Source organism: Eleginops maclovinus, chromosome 13 (assembly GCF_036324505.1).
Source record: "Eleginops maclovinus isolate JMC-PN-2008 ecotype Puerto Natales chromosome 13, JC_Emac_rtc_rv5, whole genome shotgun sequence".
In the NCBI taxonomy this organism is placed as follows: Eukaryota; Metazoa; Chordata; class Actinopteri; order Perciformes; family Eleginopidae; genus Eleginops; species Eleginops maclovinus.
In genome coordinates this window covers 10,397,040-10,417,036 of record NC_086361.1, presented here as the reverse complement: position 1 = coordinate 10,417,036, position 19,997 = coordinate 10,397,040, and the positions used below count along the sequence as shown (strand labels likewise).

Here is a 19,997-nt window from a genome sequence, read left to right as displayed (position 1 = left end):
ATAAAATGTTCTCGGCAGACTATTTTTAACATCTTGCAAAGACACTTTAAGTCGGGACAGTGGTCTCGATATAAAACACGTCTTGTCTTCCCAATCTGCTCACAGCAGTGACAGCAAGATGAGGTTCTGAGCGGAGCAATAAACACCAAGAGAGCACGTTTACATATAGCTTTTATTGCAAAAACACACAAAAACATGACAGGAGAGTGGCTAACTGTTTAGTTTAGGAGCCTGTCATCAAATTATTTTCTCTTCTGAAAGGTGTAAATTATCCTTAATAATATCATGTATAGTATAAATGTACGGTACAAGGCAATTTGAGAGTTTGCCCATATAGCATTTTCAGGATCAATTTATGTTATAGGGCAGTCAGATTTTACACTAAAGGATTTCAGTACTGAAGGTTTTTCGTAATTTCTCTAAATATTGATGCTTTTGAGTGTCTGACAAAATAATGATGATAATAAAAGTCAGAGTGTGGTCTCATGCTGGGCTGTCAGTCCAACGATGCATCAGCCATATTTCCGTATAGTAAAGTAATCCTGCGTTAGTCTGCAATTGTTCCTTTTGTTTTGTTTTTTGTAGTTGCTGTCTGAAGACCGTGTCCATCTCTTTTGTTCCTCACTTCTTTTTCTCTTCATCCTTTTTGCCTTCTGGCTTGTTTCCTGTCTGGGAAGCCAGGGAGCCCATGGCGTTGCGGATGGCCTCGTTGTTGGGGTCGACACCAGGCAGGTTCTCCAGGACGCTCTGAAGGAACTCCGGGTCTTGCATCACATCATAGTCGTCTTCCTCCTATTTTGTTACAATGAAGGACACAATCGATTTAAATGGATTATGTATTCATAGAAGTTCAGATCCCTAAACAATGCCTGCTTACATTGTATTCAAGGTGACTATAATGTTTTCTTATGTAATTAATAACATCCTACAGTCCGATATTGGTTCTGCAATTTATGGGTTTCTACTATGCATATCTTGAGTTTCAACTTACAGTTAGGAGCACAATAAAAGGGATTTTGTTTTATTTCGTTGCATCTCAAACATGTCACAATTGTTCATTTGAAACATCATAGAATGACTCACCTTGGCTGATTCTGCAGTGTCCATGGGGGCCCCTGTGTCCATTTCTCCATACTCTGTTCACAGAAAAAAAGAAGAAGTAATTAACAGATATACCAGCAACTATATGTGTCATAAGTGATAGTAAGAGAAATGTGTTTGAAAATCAAAATGGAACTTACCTCCTCCAGCAAGAGACATCTGCATGGCGTAGGCTATCTGCTCCTCCTCGGTCATGCTGCTGAAGTCAGGAAGCACGGCTGCCCCGCTCTCAGGCTGAGATACTGACATCTTCAATAAAGCCTCCTCTGATTCTGTGGTATAGGTAATCAAAAATATGTAAGTGTCGCTGTCTAATCCTAACAATTAACATTAACAGGCCTGTCATGTAGTTAAAGCAAACTGTTAGTCCTCGACTCACCGTCTGCGCTAGGCGTGGGCACGCCTGCCTCAGTGGCAGAAGCAGCAGCAACTCTGCGGGCCTCCTCCTCCTGCCTCTGTCGCTGCTCCTCCATTGACACACGCAGGGCCTAAAAGAAAGCATAGTGAGAATTAAGACAAAAGCCAACCGTTTTTACACTTTTTATTCTAAACAACCCACTGCGCACTTGAATTTTGTGATTCTTTGCTTTTTTCAAGGATGCTCATCGTATATTAGCGTCTTTATCGTGAAAAGCCACATTTTTTAACGTGCCATTTGTTATAATGCAACATCACATTGGCTTTCTATGTGTGGTTTAGTTTCTAACCTCATACTGGTTCTAAGGTGCTAATACACATGTTTACGTATGTAATAAGCATCTCACACATTAGTGTTAGCTTAGTCTTTAAAAGAGTACCTAATAGTTTCCCCCACTATTTGTATAACCATACGTCAGTTAATAAATCCTTACAAATATTTTTCTGATAAGTAGTATACAATGCTTACTGGCAGTTGAAACACATCAAACGTTGCTTACCAGGGCGAGTTCTGGATCAGCACTGGGATCCACACCAAACTCAAAGTCACTGGCACCAAGACCCATCATAGAGCCTCCTTCCCCGGCCAGAATGGGAGAAGAGAGCAGCGCATCAGCCAGGCTGGGCCCTGGAGGGACGGTGACCAGATGGGAGCCTGTCCCCTCCTTTCCATTTAGAGTGTTAATGAAAGCAGTCAGCTTCTCTGTGTTCAGCTCCTGAAACAAAACAGACAGAGACAGATGGCAAGGTCAGTTGAAACTCCATTTATAAAATGGGAAGACATTACAGTAATGGAAATTAAGAAAATACTATATTATGGGTTAATATCCCATAATAACGCAATATAAATTCAGGACTCCTCACCTCCTCTCCAAAGTTGATAATATCCACATTCACTTTCTCTTTTTTCAAGCGCTTTGCCAACTTGACAAGCTGCAGGGTGAGATGAGGATAAACATTTTATTGACAATGGGAAAAATAAGAGTTAAACATATGATGTGTAAATGGGTAGGACATTTTTCTCTGTGTTGGATTTGCACAAAATGTGATACAAGACTTCCAACTTGCCTCTTTTTCATTTTCCTCCACAGGACTCCCAACAAAAGCAATGATCCTCATCTTGTGGTTTTTTCCTTGTCTGTGTTTCAGGGCCAACTGTGCAGGAAAAACATATCAAAAATAAGGCCACTTAAAAACTAATGCAGCAGAAACCAAAACCCTTGTCTTAATCGATAGATAGAGCTCCTTCTACTTAAATTTGACACAAACAAATCAAAATATTCAAGTTACAAACATGAGCCACTCTGATGCCCACGCAGAAGCAGATATTTCCTTTGGGCTGGACAGCGTGGAGTTTGGACAGGATGCGGCCAGAATCTGGAGTCAGTGTGGTCAGGACCTCACAGTTACTGTACGGAAACATGACAAACATCTATGGTTAGTTATCATCATCTGACATGTGCAAATAAATCAGCAGAATTCTACTTTGGACAGGTGTAACCCAAATCTCTCCTACAAAACACGAACACTCATGCACAAACCCAGATAAATCAGACAATCACATTTGACGTCTTAAAAATAAAACTATCTACTGTTATTGACATATATTATATATGTTGTTCAGATAGTTTGCCATTATAAAGAGGTAACCATATCATGTTATGTAAGTTAATTGTGTGTGTGTGTGTGTGTGTGTGTGTGTGTGTGTGTGTGTGTGTGTGTGTGTGTGTGTGTGTGTAATATTGTAAACTTTGACCATTATATATATGCAAGCCCTCTCTCATACAATTTGTTATACTTTGTTACAACTTCTGCTAAAAAACCTAAACCCACTGTACTATAAAACAATATTTTGATGATGATCCCAACTTTTGAGAGAACTACTTACTTTGCCATAGTGATGAGGCCCACATTGTTTTCGGGATTGCTTCGTGTTTTTGAGTGGCAAACAATGTTGACAGCATCTTGTTGAGCCTGTAGCCTCGTTGGTAGAAAGTCTCCATTTCTCATGTATTCACTGTTGTCCACACTGTGGGGAAAATATCAGATTAACGTGGTTCTTATAGCAGCACTTAGCTAACCAGCTAGCATCTGACATGTCATTCCCATATCAACAGTGACCTGGCTAGTTAGCCTAGGAAGGCCTGGTGGCTATTTTACATTGTTAAAACATCTCAATTCCGCTTCACAGTAAACTCGATGGGGAAATCTCAGTCGTCTCCACCGGGGAAGTAACTATTTAGTTAAATTGCGTCAAACAGCTGCCGTTATAAAACCAGCGTTAGCATTTTGGGCTAACGATAGCAAGCTCGTTTACCACATAAGTCGCAACTATCAAGTCAACGGAAGATGTCAGTTTCGACAGAAAGCACTCAATTGTAAGTAATAACATTCCTGAATGTGGCTGTGTATGTTACAGCTAAACAAATACTTTAAATTTAAACGTACCTAAGCTAACTTTAGCTACAATGACTCAGCCCGGCTACACGTCAACGGTCAATTATCAGACCAGTTAAACGGGACATTTGCTTCAAAAACGGGTGAAAAAAAAAGTTTTCGTCGACTAATTATTTACTATGGGTCTAAATGAACCGTTAACAGGAGAACTATTGCACAGAAAAAAAGGTATTTGTAGAGTTCTTACCAGACCATAGTACTTTCAAGCCCCATTTTGGAAACTTCTTGTTGCTCTCTGTCGTTGTCTTACAAGCTCACAGGCTATTGGACAAACGCTGAACAAAACTGAATCTGATTGGCCAGTCTTTGTGATCTGTATTTCACATAGTAGTTTGTTGATGACCAGCATAGAGAAAGTAGAATATTTAACTATTTAACTTTTAGCTTTAAGTCCGCTTTCAAGCTTTTTCCTGGAGCTTTCAATTGCATCTCATATTCAATATTCACTTTAATTCAATGTGATATATTCTTATTTTACTTCCTTCCTGAATTCCTCTGTATAGGTTGTGTTTGGAACTTGGATATGCCTTGTGGTTGAAATATAGCATAAATTATCCCTTTGACCTCGTTATGGAGATAGCTTCAAACAATAGGACCTCTTTTTAGAATTTTATTTTCTGTATAAATACAGACTAGAATGAGTAGATATGGATAAAAAGACCATGGTCTATGTAATTTGTAAACTTAATGTTTATATTAAGAACATATTGAAATGTATTATTTTCTTTACATTTCAATCCAGTAATGGTTATTAAATTGCAAATATAAAATGGAAAGCTACCTCAATATGTATATTGTCTTGCAGCATTTATGGCGGTCATACTGCAAAACACTGAAAGTGACATAAGGTTGATCTGTATATTGCAAACAAATCCACAGAGACTATTTTGCAAGCATATTTTTTCTTTAATAATTTCAGGTACAAGTGTAGAAAAACAGTACATCCCTTGTAAACACATTCTGTGAAAAGGCCTTGCTGTGATTCCTGGATACAGATGTGCACACATGTAATGTATATAACTAAAAGGCAAGTGAAGACACATTAATAAAGTATACAGAAAGAAATACATGATGATTTAAGGAAACAGCCTTAGATTCAGGCTTGCTAAGGTATAGAAAGGCCCATTTTCAATCCGTTATCACCATTCATAAACATTCTGGACACCAGAGCAATACATTCAGTAATAAATACTATAATACATATAACTATGTACATTCTTAGGCTGCATGTGTTGCATGTGACTGATTTGGAGTTTAATCAATGAGACACAGTTTAACTTTAAATATAGGGACAGAAAATTGGCAGACAGTTTGAACAGCCAGCAGAATAATATATTATTTAGAGGATGTATAAATTAACCCCAATGATGCTTTTTAAACTTATGTTGGTTAGAATATTAAAGATTAATTTAACGTATTGCATCGTCCTATCATTCAGGAACATATATGCTGTAAACAAAGATTATTGTTGCATGGTCAAAGCATCTTATGATGTCAAATAAATGTAAAAAACACTTAGTTCGGGCCTGTCTCAAATATCTATCTTTAATTTATGAGCCTCAACACATTTTACAGTAGCAACATATCTTAAAATGTTTACACAACCTAAGTGGTTTTATTAAAAGATGTGGTACGAATATCCCCTTAGTGAAGTTGCAGTGACGAATGTTATATTTACGTCATAATTATTATCACAATTTACCATGAAAGCACAACTGGAATATAAAAGCAGGAACAGAAATTTAAAAAAAGCTTAAAATAATAAAACAGTCAAACATCAAGAATAAGGTTGAAAATATACTTAATATGTTGCTGACATGTGTAAAAGAGGTGATGGAAGTAGATCATCATTCAAATAATCCATGTTGAGTTTATATGTAGCCTTTTTCACTTATAGCATTAGACTACACATAGTGGAAACTAGTTAATCACAATACTTTTTAAAAATGCGGTAACACCCTTGTGTATAGTTTGAATTATCAGCAGCAAAGTCAAAAACTCGCTCTAAACCTATTGTTCATTTTCTTTTGGCCATTAAACCCCACCCAATAACATTTGGCAAAACCATTTTCTAGATAAAATGTCTAAAGGCCAGCACGCACACATACACATTCTAACACCTTCCAAAAAGAAACAAACAAAAGCATTCGTACACTCATGGCTGTAAGATAGCACCTGCTGTGAAAGTTGCCCAAGCTGTTACTGTGTCAGCCTGTAGGCACTGCAACCCACTACATATTCAGGTCTGAACTGCTGCTGTTGTTAGAATGTGTTCATACTGCACTGAACAAATACTATGAAACAGTATTTTATAGACTACTGGTACATCAAGATCTAACAATGCTCTGCTCTTTTACAAACTGTTCTTATGTTTATAGACCAATGTAATAAATGATAATACAAACTAAGTGATTGTACTGCATTTGTGTTAACGTCATACACTTTGGTACATGACACTTTAAACTAACTGCTGTTGTTTTATAACTCCTGTAAGAAAAGGGATTTCTGTAATAAAGTGGACTTTTCACCCTCACAGCCTATACATAAGGAGCTAGTTATTTTATCCACACTAAACTTAGCTGACTAACTCCCATTTCTTGCTTCATGAGACAGACCCAAGCTCAGGGTTTGTTCTGGTGCTTTGTTTAAAGTCATCCGAGTACCAGTACTTGCATTACATTTGGACATTGGCAATCTACACACTAAGCCTGAAATTGATACCAGATACCACAGTGTATAATCAAAAAAATTGCTTTCAATAAACCCTTTCACTTGAACATGATAGGAGACGTTTAGAATTCACAGTCCGTTATTACAATAGCTGGTTAAAAAGAATAGGCAAGTTGAGAATCACATGTTCTTCCAGCATGGTTTGCATTAAGAGTAGACTTAAAAAACGGGAGCATACCCATTATGAATACAGTAATTTCTTTAAAAAAATTCAACATTTATTTGTGTTTAACTGTGTTCTGAAACATATATGACATGGTTTTGTGTTAAAGCACTTAAGCCAACATGTAGCAGAAAAAAAAAACCTCTGGGCTTGAGACACTTACAGATCCAAGTATGCATGAGTTTGTTATACACGAAAGAAGGATAAATTAAGAAAAGAATACAATTCACTTGATAACATTGCTTAAATAAAAGGTGTGCTCAAATAAGGTAAAGTCCTCTTGTTACACTCTAAATGGAGATGGGCACATCAGTGCCAAGAATAATCCTTGATTGTGCATAAAAAAGCCTTCCTATGAGATGAATAATAGTGTTCAATAAGCACCATAGCATTAATGTACCCGCGATAACTAGTGTCACACACTTACATGCTCACACCATGTTGAGATTTGGAAATCAAAGTGCAAAACAATAACAAAACATTTAAAATCCCACTTGGTGTCACTGAAACAATATATAAATTCACCTCAAATCTCACCAAGTGGGGGGTTGTAACATTTGTGCTCATAACATCTTCCAAGTTTGTGTCTGTTCATTTGAGTTCATTTTTCTACACCTGTAAACCAAAAACAATGAACAAAGTTAAAAAAAAAAAAGAACAACACAGAATGAGCTAAAGGTCTCACAAGATTTGGGCATTTTAATTAACTTACAGAGCATTTGTTTGCAGCAGGAAGAATGTCACTAAGTGAGATGACCTCGTCAGAACTGGTACTCTCTTCAAACTGAGCTCTGCAAGCAACATAGGAGCAGAGTAGGACAATTTAACACCAGACAATTTGAATGAAATTGAAAAAAACAAATATACAAAAATGACAACTTCTGATGTAACTAAAAGTTATCCACTTAAAACTCTCTAGTTATTTTTTTACTTGTGTTTATTTTTTACAGTTTAGATGTCTCTTCTGAACACACCGTCTTAACACGCCTTCTTTCCAGAGATGCTGGTTAGTTAACATTTCAGCAGGTATACGGGTGAAATAGTTGGTCACAGCTATTAACAGTATGATCGAGGGGAATTTGTATGAGGCCTTTGCAGAAGGTCTTTCTGAGGTTCAAACCCAAACAGAAATCGTAAAAAAATGTAAATGCCTGATTCGTCATAAAATATTATTTTCACTAGGGCTGCAACTAACAATTATCATTATCGACAAGGGTTGGGTAGAACCTTTAAGACTATATCTATTATCATTTACTGTATATTATAATCTATGAAAGTAATATACTGCTGAGGATCTCTTGTATAAAAACACACATCTTCATGAGTGTTTTTCCTCTTACCTCTTGGTGGGGTTGTGATCCTGGTCTTGGCTCGATGTGTTGTTTGAATCCACTCCCACCGACATGTAGACGCCCTCAGAGCGAGGCGTAGTCTGACTTGTTGGAGCAAATCCAGGGTTTCCCAAAGAGGTGGAGGAGGCAGTCTCAACAGGTTGGCCAACAGCGTTGCTGGGCGATAAGGTCTTTGGGAGGAGGTCAGGACGACCTGACTGCAGGACTGGGTAGAACGGGAGGGAAAACGGTTAATGCTGTGTTGTGAAAGAAGCGCTTCACATGCTGGAACACGTGGGAGGACTGAATCTCTGCAGAAAGCAGAATTAGTTTTCCGAACTCCAGCTGAAACCAAAAATCCTACTTTCAGTTCTTACCTGTGTCTCCTTCAGTTTCTTCTTTGGTGTCGACGCTGATTTGACTTTGGAGAACAGGGTGCTGGCTGTTGACGCTCACTTGTGTCGACAGAGGAGGCCCGGGTCCAGCCAGCTTTCTCAGAGGAGCATGCGACACAGCTCGCCGCTTCTTAGATGGTGAGGTCTTCACTACATACAAGAAGAAAAGGTTCAATTAAGAGGTCCTAAACTGATTACGACATTACGGGCTCAATGTTGGTGTCAGGGCATGAGTTTGCACTGATGGGAGGAGAGGCGCTGCATAGGGTGTGGGAAAGCAATCCTGGTGCCAAGATACATTCCGATATGTTTTTGTGACTTTGTTTGTTGAAGGGCTTTATGGGATCCATGTGGACCCTGATAACTTGCTTTTAGCAGGATATTTAAGCAGCATCCAAGGCAAGAAAAGTAAAAACAGTAATGCCAAAATTGATCGCCCCATAAAAAGGGAGAGAGCATTGTGTCTAACGGGAAATAAAGCAACAACTGTTCTTGGCCATGAGCAACACTTGTGATCTGTGTTGAACTGCAGGGTTCCAGTGCTCATGCTCATGCATAGACCTTGTGTGCACGAATTAACATTCCTCTTTAGTGATCCTACCGCAGGTGGAAGTACTTCACTTTGCACATGCGTCTCCACATGATCGGATCTCATTAAAATCCCACATAAACTTCTGTTTGCATACACCAAATGCACTGTTATTTTTCAACTGACAAGGCGGTAATTCACTCCTCGATCCCTGTATGCCAAAAATGAAACGCAAAATAAATGCAAATAGCGAAAGAAGTTTGGTGCACTCGCATCAATTTAGTATATTTTTGAGAATTTCAGGCCTCATAGACAAAGCCAGTGAAAGCTAACTTATCTGATTGTTATTAAGTTACCTATGGGAAGCAGTTATGCAGTGGTAACGTTATGGGGTTTCATTGTGAAAGGTCAAATCCAAAGAAGGGCTTTAATGCACTGCTGTTGACAATATGGGAGCAATTAAAAGTTTGCCATTTTAGTTCGGACTACAGAGCTTGTTTGTTATTATTTTACTTCTCAAGCAATTTGAGAAGCCACTGGAGATAAGAAAGGAGGAACAAAATAAGTGGTTTTGATGATTTTTCCCGGTAACCTCCTTGTCTCGACACATCAAGACATATTAGCTTTTAAACAACAAAAGATCTGTGGTTAAATTAGTCCCAGACCACATCTGCAAATAAATTGGGAAATCTCATCACATTGCAATCGTGAACATGGTGAAAACAGGCTTATGAATGCAATATATACTTACATGATAGCTTTCTGAAGACCATATTGCACATGAACTTATGAAATCGGTCTGCGTAGAAACTCGGTCTGTGAACCGATACAGTATCCTACAGAAGAGGAATAATTCATAGGTTACATATACTGGGGATATTTTAATTTATAACAAAATTATCAGATAATAGCGGAGGTACCTTACCCCGTCGTGAACCAGAGCTTTCCACGAGTGTTCAAGCCTCTTTACAAACCTGAAAAACAACACATATAGCCTGGATTACACTCAGTACTTTGCCTGAACACATCCTGGGTTAACACAGAGAGGGCATAGAAGCTGCTCTTCTAAACGTACTGGTTTTTGCCTTCGTGTAGAGAGTGAAAGTGTGTCAGTGACTGGATGAGGGGTTTGTAGATAAAACTAAACAAAATGTGCTTACCTATAGGACTGCAGAATGTCAATGATACCAATATACACCAGCAGCCTCTCGCCTTTTGTGTTGCGTGCAGGGATTCCTCCAGTTCTGTTCAAATTCAACAAAAACAATTAGATTTAACGGATTTTAGTAAACATGACCCTTCTTTGGCAACTGAAAATATGTCACTCACTTGTCCTCTGTGTCCTGTGAACCCATGTGCCCCACATCAGCCTGGATGGCCTCGATAGCAGTGCTGTACAGGGACTTCTGACCCTGCGGCCTCCTTTGGTCTGCTGCCCCGGCCACTTCCCCCTCGCCAGCCTGCTCCATACACGCCTGATCTACATTGTGGACTCCCACCAGAAGGCTGTAGTCCATAATCTTAAAACTTTGCAAAAGCTGGATAGAAATCAAGGAACACACCAAACCAGAAATTAAAAATCAATTAAAAAGAGTAGAATGTGAGGAAAATGCAGATTGGCTTTTTTATTACTAATTAGTGTATGAATAAAATTTCATGTGTGTAGCGTGATGTTTAAGCAGGCATCTCTGTGTATCTCTCACCAGACAGTCTCTCTGGAGGGTCTTGCAAACAGCATTGTACTTGTCCCCCTCCAGTAACAGCCCCTCCTGCATGTCCTGCATGAAATCCAGGTCCTTGTATGTGGGCACAGCCTTTTCCCTCTCTTTAGCTGAAGCGCGTCGCTTGTAAGTGGAGCCTTTTAGATCGTACTTGAGGTGCATTCGTACGGCGCTCGGCAGCAGATTGTTCATGACTACAATACGGATGTTCTTACCTGCTGCCTGGACACAGTACAGGCCATAAAACTTTGGTAATAAGGTCCGTTTGTTCTGGTTCAGGTTCTAGATGATAGCAGAGAAGAGGAAAACACTAAATTAAAACGTGCTGTCAAAAAGGGAATTGAGTCGTTGACTAAACTGAAAAAATACATACATTATAAGTAAAAGTTAACAAATCATCCCACATTATTAATACATCTTGAGTCGGTGTGTATCATTTTAGAAATGTAAATACACATTGGTATGTGGCTTTATTTCACCAGTTTCTCTCAAAAAACTAAAGTCTTACATGCTGCAAATAAGACACAATCAAGTAATGTAGCGGTAATATTTGGATTGGGAGTTACTTCAAAATAAAATCTGAGTTTTTAAAATCTGTTAAAGCAGCAACTAATGATTTATTTATTTTTTGGGTCATTCTCTTGATTTATCATCTGTCTACAATGACTGTATTTTTAAATGCCCAAGAAAATTCAAATCTATTATATTTTCAAACCAACAGACTAAAGCCAAAAAGGCGTTTAGTTTACTTTCATACTGTATATGATCAAAAAACACATTTGACATTTGCATGGAATAAGCTATAGCCAGTTCATTGAATGTTTGTGCATGAAAAAATGACTATGATGTAAGATCAGTGGATTATGAATATAGCTGCAGATGAATTCTCATTCTTAGAGTTAAATTGTAACAGCACAATTTGTATCTAAGGTATTTTCATTTGAGGGATCAATGTACAAGAGTATATTGAACAGGAGTCAGTCCATGGTTACCATCTTGTACATAAAGCCACTCATCAAAGCTTACCATGAAGTATCCTGGAAGCAGTTTCTGCAGAAACTCCGCCTCTTTGTGCTGCACTGTCTTGATGATGAACTCATCATCACTGGAGACGTAGAAGAGAGATCCACTCGCTCCAGAGTTGGACAACTCTATCAGCGACTCGTTACACAGAGAGTACTGTAACCACACAACACAGGCTCTTTTTGTTATAAACCTGAAGGTAACCCTTTACTGAACCGCCAATCAAATCTATAACAACACATTTCTAGCAAGAGAATTCATTTTGTTTAAGTGATCAGGGATACTTCGAGGTTCTTGAGATCAGATGAGATGAGATTTGATACCTATACAGTGTGACTGCCTTTTATCACATAACTAGTAAACTACTTGGATTGTTATATTTATTTTTGACATTATTGTATGTATGTATCTATTCTATTATATGTCTGCACATGTGTAAGATATCATATCAAGTATACTGTGCACTGAAAATCAGAAAAGAAAAGGGGGAGGGGAGGGGGTCAAAACAGATCAGCTCCACTTTCACATTTAGTGTCAACGGCCGATTATTTCACACTTCCCCAGTTTCATTCTTTACACTTCCTCAATTACGCCTCTCTTCTCACAGTCCTCAGCTCGCTCTCTCTTCTATACTGTCAATCTAATACATTTTCTGTGAAAGTATAAGATGCTGAGTAAACAAGAATACCATGTAGTCATCAGGCCGGATGCCAAACATCTCCCTGAAGTAGCGGAAGGCCATTGGGGCGTACGTCTTGAACCTGAAGTCTCCATAGTGGTGGGCTGGTGTCAGGTTGCTGCCCTCACTGCCAGAAAAATACACAAGAGGCTGGGCATTAGACGACATAAAGAGTTAGGAAAAGGAGTAATAATGTAGCACAGACAAAACATCATTACTTTTATACAATATTTAATTATTTTTCACCTAGGAAAGAAGATGCTTTCGACCACTTCAAAGTCCTGAAGCAGCACGTCTCTCTCAGGTTTCTGAGATAAGCTGCCCACCGTGTGCGTGATGCCTAACTGGATAGCGCCTTGGAGGGCAGATGATGTTGTCTGGAAGACAGAGTAATCTCACATGCGATAACATATATATATATATATATATATATGTCTATATCATCATAATCAATCCCGATAACAGGATTCGTCAACACTGACAAGAAACAGAAACATAAAATCTTATAACATGTTGCTTTTTAGGCTTTGATAAATACAATGACAGTTAGAGTAGAGCTGGTTACTTAAATAACAGATTAGTCCATCAACACAGATATTTCAATATCTGATTAAGTGTCAGCTCGTCTTTTGAGGCTCAAAACATTGTTTACACTTAGAATTTCTTTAGGTTTTGGAGTGTTTGCCAGACAAAACAAAAAGTATAAAGGTGTCGGCTCTGGCTCTAAAAAACGTTATATTAAGAGACTAATCAAGAAAAGAATTGTTAGCTCTTAGTGAGTAAATGTGTGTCAGTCAATGGCGGCCCAAACCTTCTTGTACGTCGTCTCCCCAGTGGTGTCAATTCCTCGATGGCCGATGGTTTTCTTCATGGCCGGAGACATGCTGGTGCTGGGACCCTGTCGGTACAAACAAGGTGGAAAGGAGAATTACGAGAGGAAAATAACTCAACTGTAAAATTCTGTTCTTTGTTCAAAGAGGAAGGAATAAATGATGTGTCAGCCGATTATCTGTAAACTTTGTAAAAGATGAACGCAATGTGTGTTTCTTAACTGACAGAGCTAGATTACGCATTTCCTATCAGCAAATCAGTGATTGCTTACCTCCGGAGGAGCATTTTTTCGAGCCGCAGCTGAATCTGAAGTGAAAAAGGGAAGATGTTAGACAATAAAACGCAAAGAGGAATAGAAAATAGGTAAATAGAGAAATGCAATCTCACACTGGATGCATAAATATCACACAGCACAGCTTGAAACAGCATCTACTATTTCAACTAATGATGAAAACAAAGAGCGCAGCTTTGAAACAAGCATGCAGACGCACCTCGTTCATATTACCTCTGAGAGAAGACAGTCTCCTCCAGAACTGACTCTGCAGGTCTTGGAGTGCAATGGGAGGAATTAGATGAGTATGCTATTACTATTAACTTGGGTTCAAACAAGGCTAATGAATGCTTCAGTCGATAGGCATGTTCCTGGGAGTCCAAAGTCAACATTAGCCCTAAATAGTTTACTTTTATCTTTTAAGAAAAAACTAAATGGTGTGACAGTGTGCTTATCAGTTTGCATTGGTTAATTATTTACAGCAAAATGATGTCATGTGACACTTAAAGGAGAAAATAATTGTGGTAATGTCATTAAGACACTTAACAAGACAAGAAATACAGGATTCCCTGAGTATCCCTTAAAACGTTTTTGTTAACTGGCCCCATGTCCTGCAGCTAGTTTTCACTGGTTTTTGAAACACCTGGCTAAAACTAATGCAGTCTCTGTGCTAATACTTTTGACAACAACATATTACAGCTGTAATGATGACAGGAAAATAATTATTAAATATTGAGAGTTCCTTCTTGTCTCTGTTTTATATAACAGAATATTGTTAGTTGAAGCCCAACTGAAAAAGTATCGCATGGCTTTAGATTATCTTGGTAAATCGTATTACCTGGAAACTGGGGTACAACAACATTGGAAATAATTTGAGAATTACAATTATTAGGTTTACACAGATTTTGTGTTCAACTATGAACAAACATGTTGGTATTGTGACATCTAGGTTAAATAACAATCTTTGTAACTAACTAATAAACTGGTGGCATACTCAAACATGTTTGTCCAAAGAAATCCATAACCTGAGCCGTTGTCCAAGTATCTGTCTATGTAAGTGAATAACTCAACTCAAAGGGTTCATTCTATGCTCACAGGGTCCTACACAGTTTCTAATTATGGTTTGAAAGAGGAAACACGATCACGGTAAGTTGAACCTTGTCAGATGACGTCGCACCGGAGCTACGTCCTCTCAAAGTTGTTCTGTTGCTTTTTTCTATTTTGAGTCGGTCTAGTCTTGTGTTGAGTTTTAGGCATGTCTGTGTCTCATGACAGAAACTTACACTGCAAGAGACTGGTGGTGATACCTATCTTAAGAGTTCAAATTGCAAAAGAACAAAGGGAATTTGATGTTTTAAATGCAGGTTGTCTGGTAAAGAAAAAGGAATTAATCAAATCACTGTAGACATATCAATGTAAGTCAAGAAAACTAACATACCAGCAACTCTGATAGCATAGGTTATTGTCAAATCAGTTGGCTATAAGCTGTATGTGGATGGTTTTGACATATTGTGCAAGGGAAACATACATTATACATTTTACCTATGAAACATAAAACCCTTTGAAAGGTCACCCTATGTGTCACATTAACAGGATATTGAGCTGTGGAACACAGGACCCTGGTAAACATTGGTTAGCATGCATGTCAAATACATCTGATATAATATTTCCTATAAAAGGTAATGTGTGAAGTGCTGATGAAACAATACTTACTGCCAGAGATGCCAGGCAGCCCTGGAGGCTCCTCTGCAGCTGTGGCCATTCAGACCAGAAGCAGAACTCAGACTTGGATGTGGTGAAATTCAAATCCTGGTTCCCTCCTGGACATCAAACCACTTCAGTTTATCTGTGAGAGCACTTCAGTTAGCTGGGGATCTGTGAAGACAAAAAGCAGCTACTTAACAGCAAACACTTCGGATGACTTCATGCCACAAATATTGACAGCAGCCACGTTGGCTTTGCGGATGGAGGATTTGAAAATAAACAGGGCAAGAGAGTGACCGTAAATAATGTAATCAAGTTGAGGAAACGTTGATGAATGGCAGGATCAATGAATGCTGAAACTAGCTAGCGATAACTGTCTGAGGTGTCTGGATTACAACAATTAACAAAACGAAGCCAAAAGCTAAGTTAGCTGCTAACTCTGATTCAACTTTTCTAACTTTAGCCAAGCTAGTGGGGCTCATAACTAACTCACAACAACACAAGCAGAGAGCCAACTCACTCGGAAATGTTGTGGGGACTTCTCGCCGTTTCGAAAGGAAGAATTAATAAAGTTCTTACTCTTCTTAAGTCACCGTTTCACCTAAAACTAATAAACAAGGAAGCAGTGCGGAAGCGGCTGTCTGGTGTTCTGTTCTATTCCACAGAGCAGTACCATAACTTCCGGTAAAATTAGTTTCGGAATAAAACAGTTTGTAGGCAGAAAACCGAAAAAAATAGAAGAGGTTTATTGTGTATCGGAAACATAAATATACAGGTGGAAGAAGTACCCAGAAAAAATACAACAGTGTAAAAAAAAATGCATACAACATCTTAGTTGAGTACAAAAGCTAGTAGAATAAAATGGAAATATTTACGTAAAGAAAAACGCCAATATCGTACAGTACTTCATAACGTTACACCATTAAATATAGATTTATGTAGTTAAATATTCAAGTTAGTTTTTAGATCCATCAAGTCCAAGTAGCAATTAGAACTGGAGCAAATAGTCGACAAATCTACAGATCAGCTTTTCCCTGTTTTGCTAAATTAAACATTGAGCACTCAATCATAATAAATAAATGCATGATATCCCAAATGTACAATTACCTAAAGTTGTGTTTAACTAACTGTTTAATTTCATTAACCATTGAAATACTGTTGATAAACTGACATTTTAAAGTCATTTCACAACACAAATGTGCCATCAATAGGCTACAAATGCAACATTTATATACTTTTCTTTGCACTGCTTTTATCACAACTTTTATCAACATGTTCCTACTCTCAAGGAGGATCTGTTCTTATTCAGACACAGAACATGATCCACAATTATTATTATTATTTTGTTTTTTTAAAAGTTATTTTTAGGGGGCGTTTTGCCTTTAATCGGATAGGACAGTGGAGAGTGACAGGAGAGTGACAGGAAAGTGGGAGAGAGAGTCGGGGTGGGATCCGGAAAGGACCTCGGATCGGGTATCGAACCCGGGTCGCCGGCGTGCGGTGCAGGTGCCCCAGCCAGTTGCGCCACGGCCGGCCGATCCACAATTATTTTGAAGCACAACAGGAAATGCACTTCGTAGGCCTGCAGCAAATTACCAGTTCAAAACACGTACACTTTATAATAACTGAGTTAAACAGTTTTTAAGACATTTTATAATCTTCATTTGGGACTTTTACTCCAGCTATTCAGGCCCAGCAGCACCCCCAAACTTCTTTTTAGTGATCACAGATCTGTGAAAGTCACAGGTCCCTGGTGGACACTTGGTAGACAAAAGTTATATTACATGTGGGATTTTTGTACAAGACTTGACCTTGTTTCAAAAATCCACTTGTTTTTTATTTGCTGATACCAGTTGTCCCAATGTATTTTAAGTCCACTATCAGTAGCTTGTTAAGTGACAAAACATTATTGAGATCTTTTCTGTCTTTATTTCATCCTTTATTTCTACACAATATACATTACATGTCAGAAACTGTCAAATCCACTCTTTATTTGAGTGTTAACTGTGAAAATATGCAGGGGGTGCAATACAAAAAATGTGTGTTTGTTGTTGTGACAAAGCATGGGTAAATACAGAGATAAAATAATGCCTGACTTCAGCTGTTATCACCCTTACTCAGCATGAACACAAACAGAATGCCCTGTTCTCCTCTCGGTTAAGAACTGCAGATTCATAGCATTATACCTCTTATTATTATATTGTAAAAAAACATTTTTTCTTACTCCCTAAAAGTTAGACAATAGGAGTTTTTTGTTTTGTTGAATACTGTATTATGTTATGTTAATTATCCCTTAGCAAGCATTTGCATCAAAGGTGAATGTTGACACCTCAGGGACCGGGGGTGCAGTGTAGCCTGGTATTGGATCATAGTTTGGGTTTGGCAGCTCACTGTTGAAGCAAGTCCAGCGAGCCTCTCCTCTGTCCGCACAGCACACATATGCGCTAGTCATGGTGGAAGACTCTTCAATACAGAACTGGGACAGGACTTGTTTCCACTGTAACAAAAGGATTATTGGTGTCACACAGTGGTATATCATCTCCTTCTTTAAAGCATCAGCTCAATCTGCACACATTCTTCCCATTCTCTGCTCACTTAGTTAAATATGTGACTTTGTGAGGTGCAGAAGAGTACATTACTCTATGATTTAGTAATAGTTCAAAACGTTTATTGTCATTTGTCTTTTTATCAAACTGGGGCACTGAGGACTTTTGGTCAGCATGTATCTATTTTTAGGCACATAAAAACAAGCCTGAATATAACCTGTTTTTGAATTGTGTTTTAAATCAACAGTTTTCATTGTTAAATTAAATGCTAAAACATAAAAGAACAGTGCAGTTGTGCTAGTTGAAGTGCGGGAAACTTTTTTTTTTAGGTTTGAATATTTTATAATGTTCTCCTATTGGAATTGGCAATCTATTTCACATTCAATCAAAATCTAAGTCACGTTTCCTTGGCTTAAATATATTTAGAAATACCTGTGTAATATAATTTTTCACACACACACACACATGACAAAGAAAGCAAGTCCGTCAGCCACAATGTTAGTATAACCTAAGTGAGTCCATCTTATTCGCTCTGAAAGAGGACCTTGGTGATGAACACTATGAGGAGGTGAATACTCCTCTTATTGTCCCGGCTCTGTGGAGCATTAAACACTGGGGGCTATGTCAGGAATGGGCCTCCTCTCTCTCTTTCTCTGCCTTCGCCAAAGTCTCCACAGTCACCAGACTTCAGAGTAGACTCACTCAGGCGTACACTGTTTACTTTAAAGCAGCGCAAGCGTGCACACACACACACACACACACACACACACACACACACACACACACACACACACACACACACACACACACACACACACACACACACACACACACACATTCACACACTCACAGCTTGTTGTGTGCAGCAGAGGATCTGCTCCTGCTGTCTGTTGCAGCAGAGACTGTACCACGACTCCATGCGGTTGATGGCGTCTCCACGTCGGCGGAAATGACTGACCCTGGAGTTTGGGAAGAAGCTGGACAGGTATCTGGGACGACCCTGACCATGGTGGCAGATGGCAGCAAGGTTCTCAGCTGTGGGACATGCAGGCGGGAAAGGCACATCAGGCTCCTTCAGAGAGTTTCTCTTGGTCTCTGTGGGAAAACAGCACAAAAGTTAACAGCATTGTAATTTGAAGACTACATTTATTATTAATGCTTAAAGAATCTTAAAGCAAATACCTCCCACATCTGCACCATGGAGGGTTAGCAGTGCAAAAAAAAATCCCGAGAGGCCTGAAATCCAAATCATAGCTGTATGGTATCAGGAGCTTCAATTTTGAAGTTTCTCTCCAACAAGCTTCTTGAAGATACTGTGACTGGAACGTTACCAGCTTATATGGGTGATGGGAGGGAGTCTGTGGGCTTGAAATGCTTGGAAGTGGGGGTGTGAGGGATGAAGGGAAATGGTGTTTGTGTGTTTGAGTGTTCTTGTGGGGGTAACATGATGTTGTGTGCTGTCAAGATAAAAACTTAATGAGGTTTGAACCTTGGTGATATCTGCTGATACAGGCAACTTTCTCAAAGGTTTACATTCATAAGGGAAATAAACCATCCAGGGCCCTGATAATGCATGTGGTAATAAGCCCTTTTTACCGCAGACATTTTGACTAGTTATCTGCAGAAAAACACATTCTACCAAAGCTAAAATAAAAATAAGTCTTTGTTAATCTACTTGATGGTTTTTGTGAACAGTGAGAGGGAACAACTTGTTGAAAGTTATCCAGCTTATCCTTCACGGCAAAGAGTCTCTCCGGGTGTAAAGCCAGTGGTGTACAGAGGAGGTTTCAGGTGTTTTAAAATGCTGGAGCATAACATTGTTCTCAAGTCCATTGTCAAAAAATGTTTTTTTATTTGTTGTGCCAAGGAGTGTGATATACAATAACAGACGTATTACTTTGGAAAATGTGCTGAAAAAGTCCTCCCAGTATGAGGTCATCTTTGGACAGCAGGCCAAGCTATGGTTTAAGGTGCCCTCAGTAGAATAACAATTATCACACTTGGATTCTACCTCAGGAAAAATGTTGCTGTGGAGTTCCCTTTCTGAATAATATGTGCTGCTCCTTAAATTGAAATTGAATCAAACATCAATTGGTATT

General features: G+C 38.7%; 3 protein-coding genes across 5 annotated transcripts; all 3 read right to left on the bottom strand.

The window, feature by feature from the left end:
- Nucleotides 1-154: 154 nt before the first annotated feature.
- On the bottom strand, nt 155-4,317 carry LOC134875415 (26S proteasome non-ATPase regulatory subunit 4-like). 2 transcript variants are annotated; one of them, XM_063899987.1, is made up of 10 exons: nt 4,163-4,317; nt 3,407-3,547; nt 2,813-2,927; nt 2,587-2,673; nt 2,383-2,451; nt 2,019-2,234; nt 1,481-1,589; nt 1,242-1,373; nt 1,084-1,136; nt 155-792 (listed from the first exon to the last, which is right to left on the bottom strand). In XM_063899987.1, exons 1-10 carry the CDS (start codon nt 4,186-4,188, stop codon nt 622-624), a joined length of 1,119 nt encoding a protein of 372 aa, XP_063756057.1. In that variant the 5' UTR covers nt 4,189-4,317; the 3' UTR covers nt 155-621. The 2 variants fall into 2 exon arrangements, with proteins under 2 accessions (XP_063756057.1, XP_063756058.1); XM_063899988.1 differs by lacking the exon at nt 4,163-4,317 and adding an exon at nt 3,967-4,133.
- Nucleotides 4,318-4,860: 543 nt separating this feature from the next.
- Nucleotides 4,861-16,029, bottom strand: LOC134875414 (phosphatidylinositol 4-phosphate 5-kinase type-1 alpha-like). Of its 2 annotated transcripts, XM_063899985.1 has the most exons (16): nt 15,873-16,029; nt 15,362-15,523; nt 13,649-13,683; nt 13,358-13,444; nt 12,793-12,923; nt 12,556-12,673; nt 11,871-12,023; nt 10,827-11,126; nt 10,453-10,661; nt 10,284-10,367; nt 10,049-10,097; nt 9,875-9,959; nt 8,577-8,744; nt 8,209-8,425; nt 7,581-7,659; nt 4,861-7,483 (listed from the first exon to the last, which is right to left on the bottom strand). In XM_063899985.1, exons 2-16 carry the CDS (start codon nt 15,408-15,410, stop codon nt 7,478-7,480), a joined length of 1,770 nt encoding a protein of 589 aa, XP_063756055.1. In that variant the 5' UTR covers nt 15,411-15,523; nt 15,873-16,029; the 3' UTR covers nt 4,861-7,477. The 2 variants fall into 2 exon arrangements, with proteins under 2 accessions (XP_063756055.1, XP_063756054.1); XM_063899984.1 differs by lacking the exon at nt 4,861-7,483 and having other exon boundaries at nt 7,572-7,659.
- A 1,240-nt stretch (nt 16,030-17,269) lies between these two features.
- Nucleotides 17,270-19,243, bottom strand: ecm1a (extracellular matrix protein 1a). The gene is made up of 3 exons (XM_063898619.1): nt 19,081-19,243; nt 18,749-18,993; nt 17,270-17,849 (listed from the first exon to the last, which is right to left on the bottom strand). The coding sequence occupies exons 1-3, from the start codon at nt 19,148-19,150 to the stop codon at nt 17,646-17,648; spliced, it is 519 nt and encodes a 172-aa protein (XP_063754689.1). The 5' UTR covers nt 19,151-19,243; the 3' UTR covers nt 17,270-17,645.
- Between the last annotated feature and the right edge of the window lie 754 nt (nt 19,244-19,997).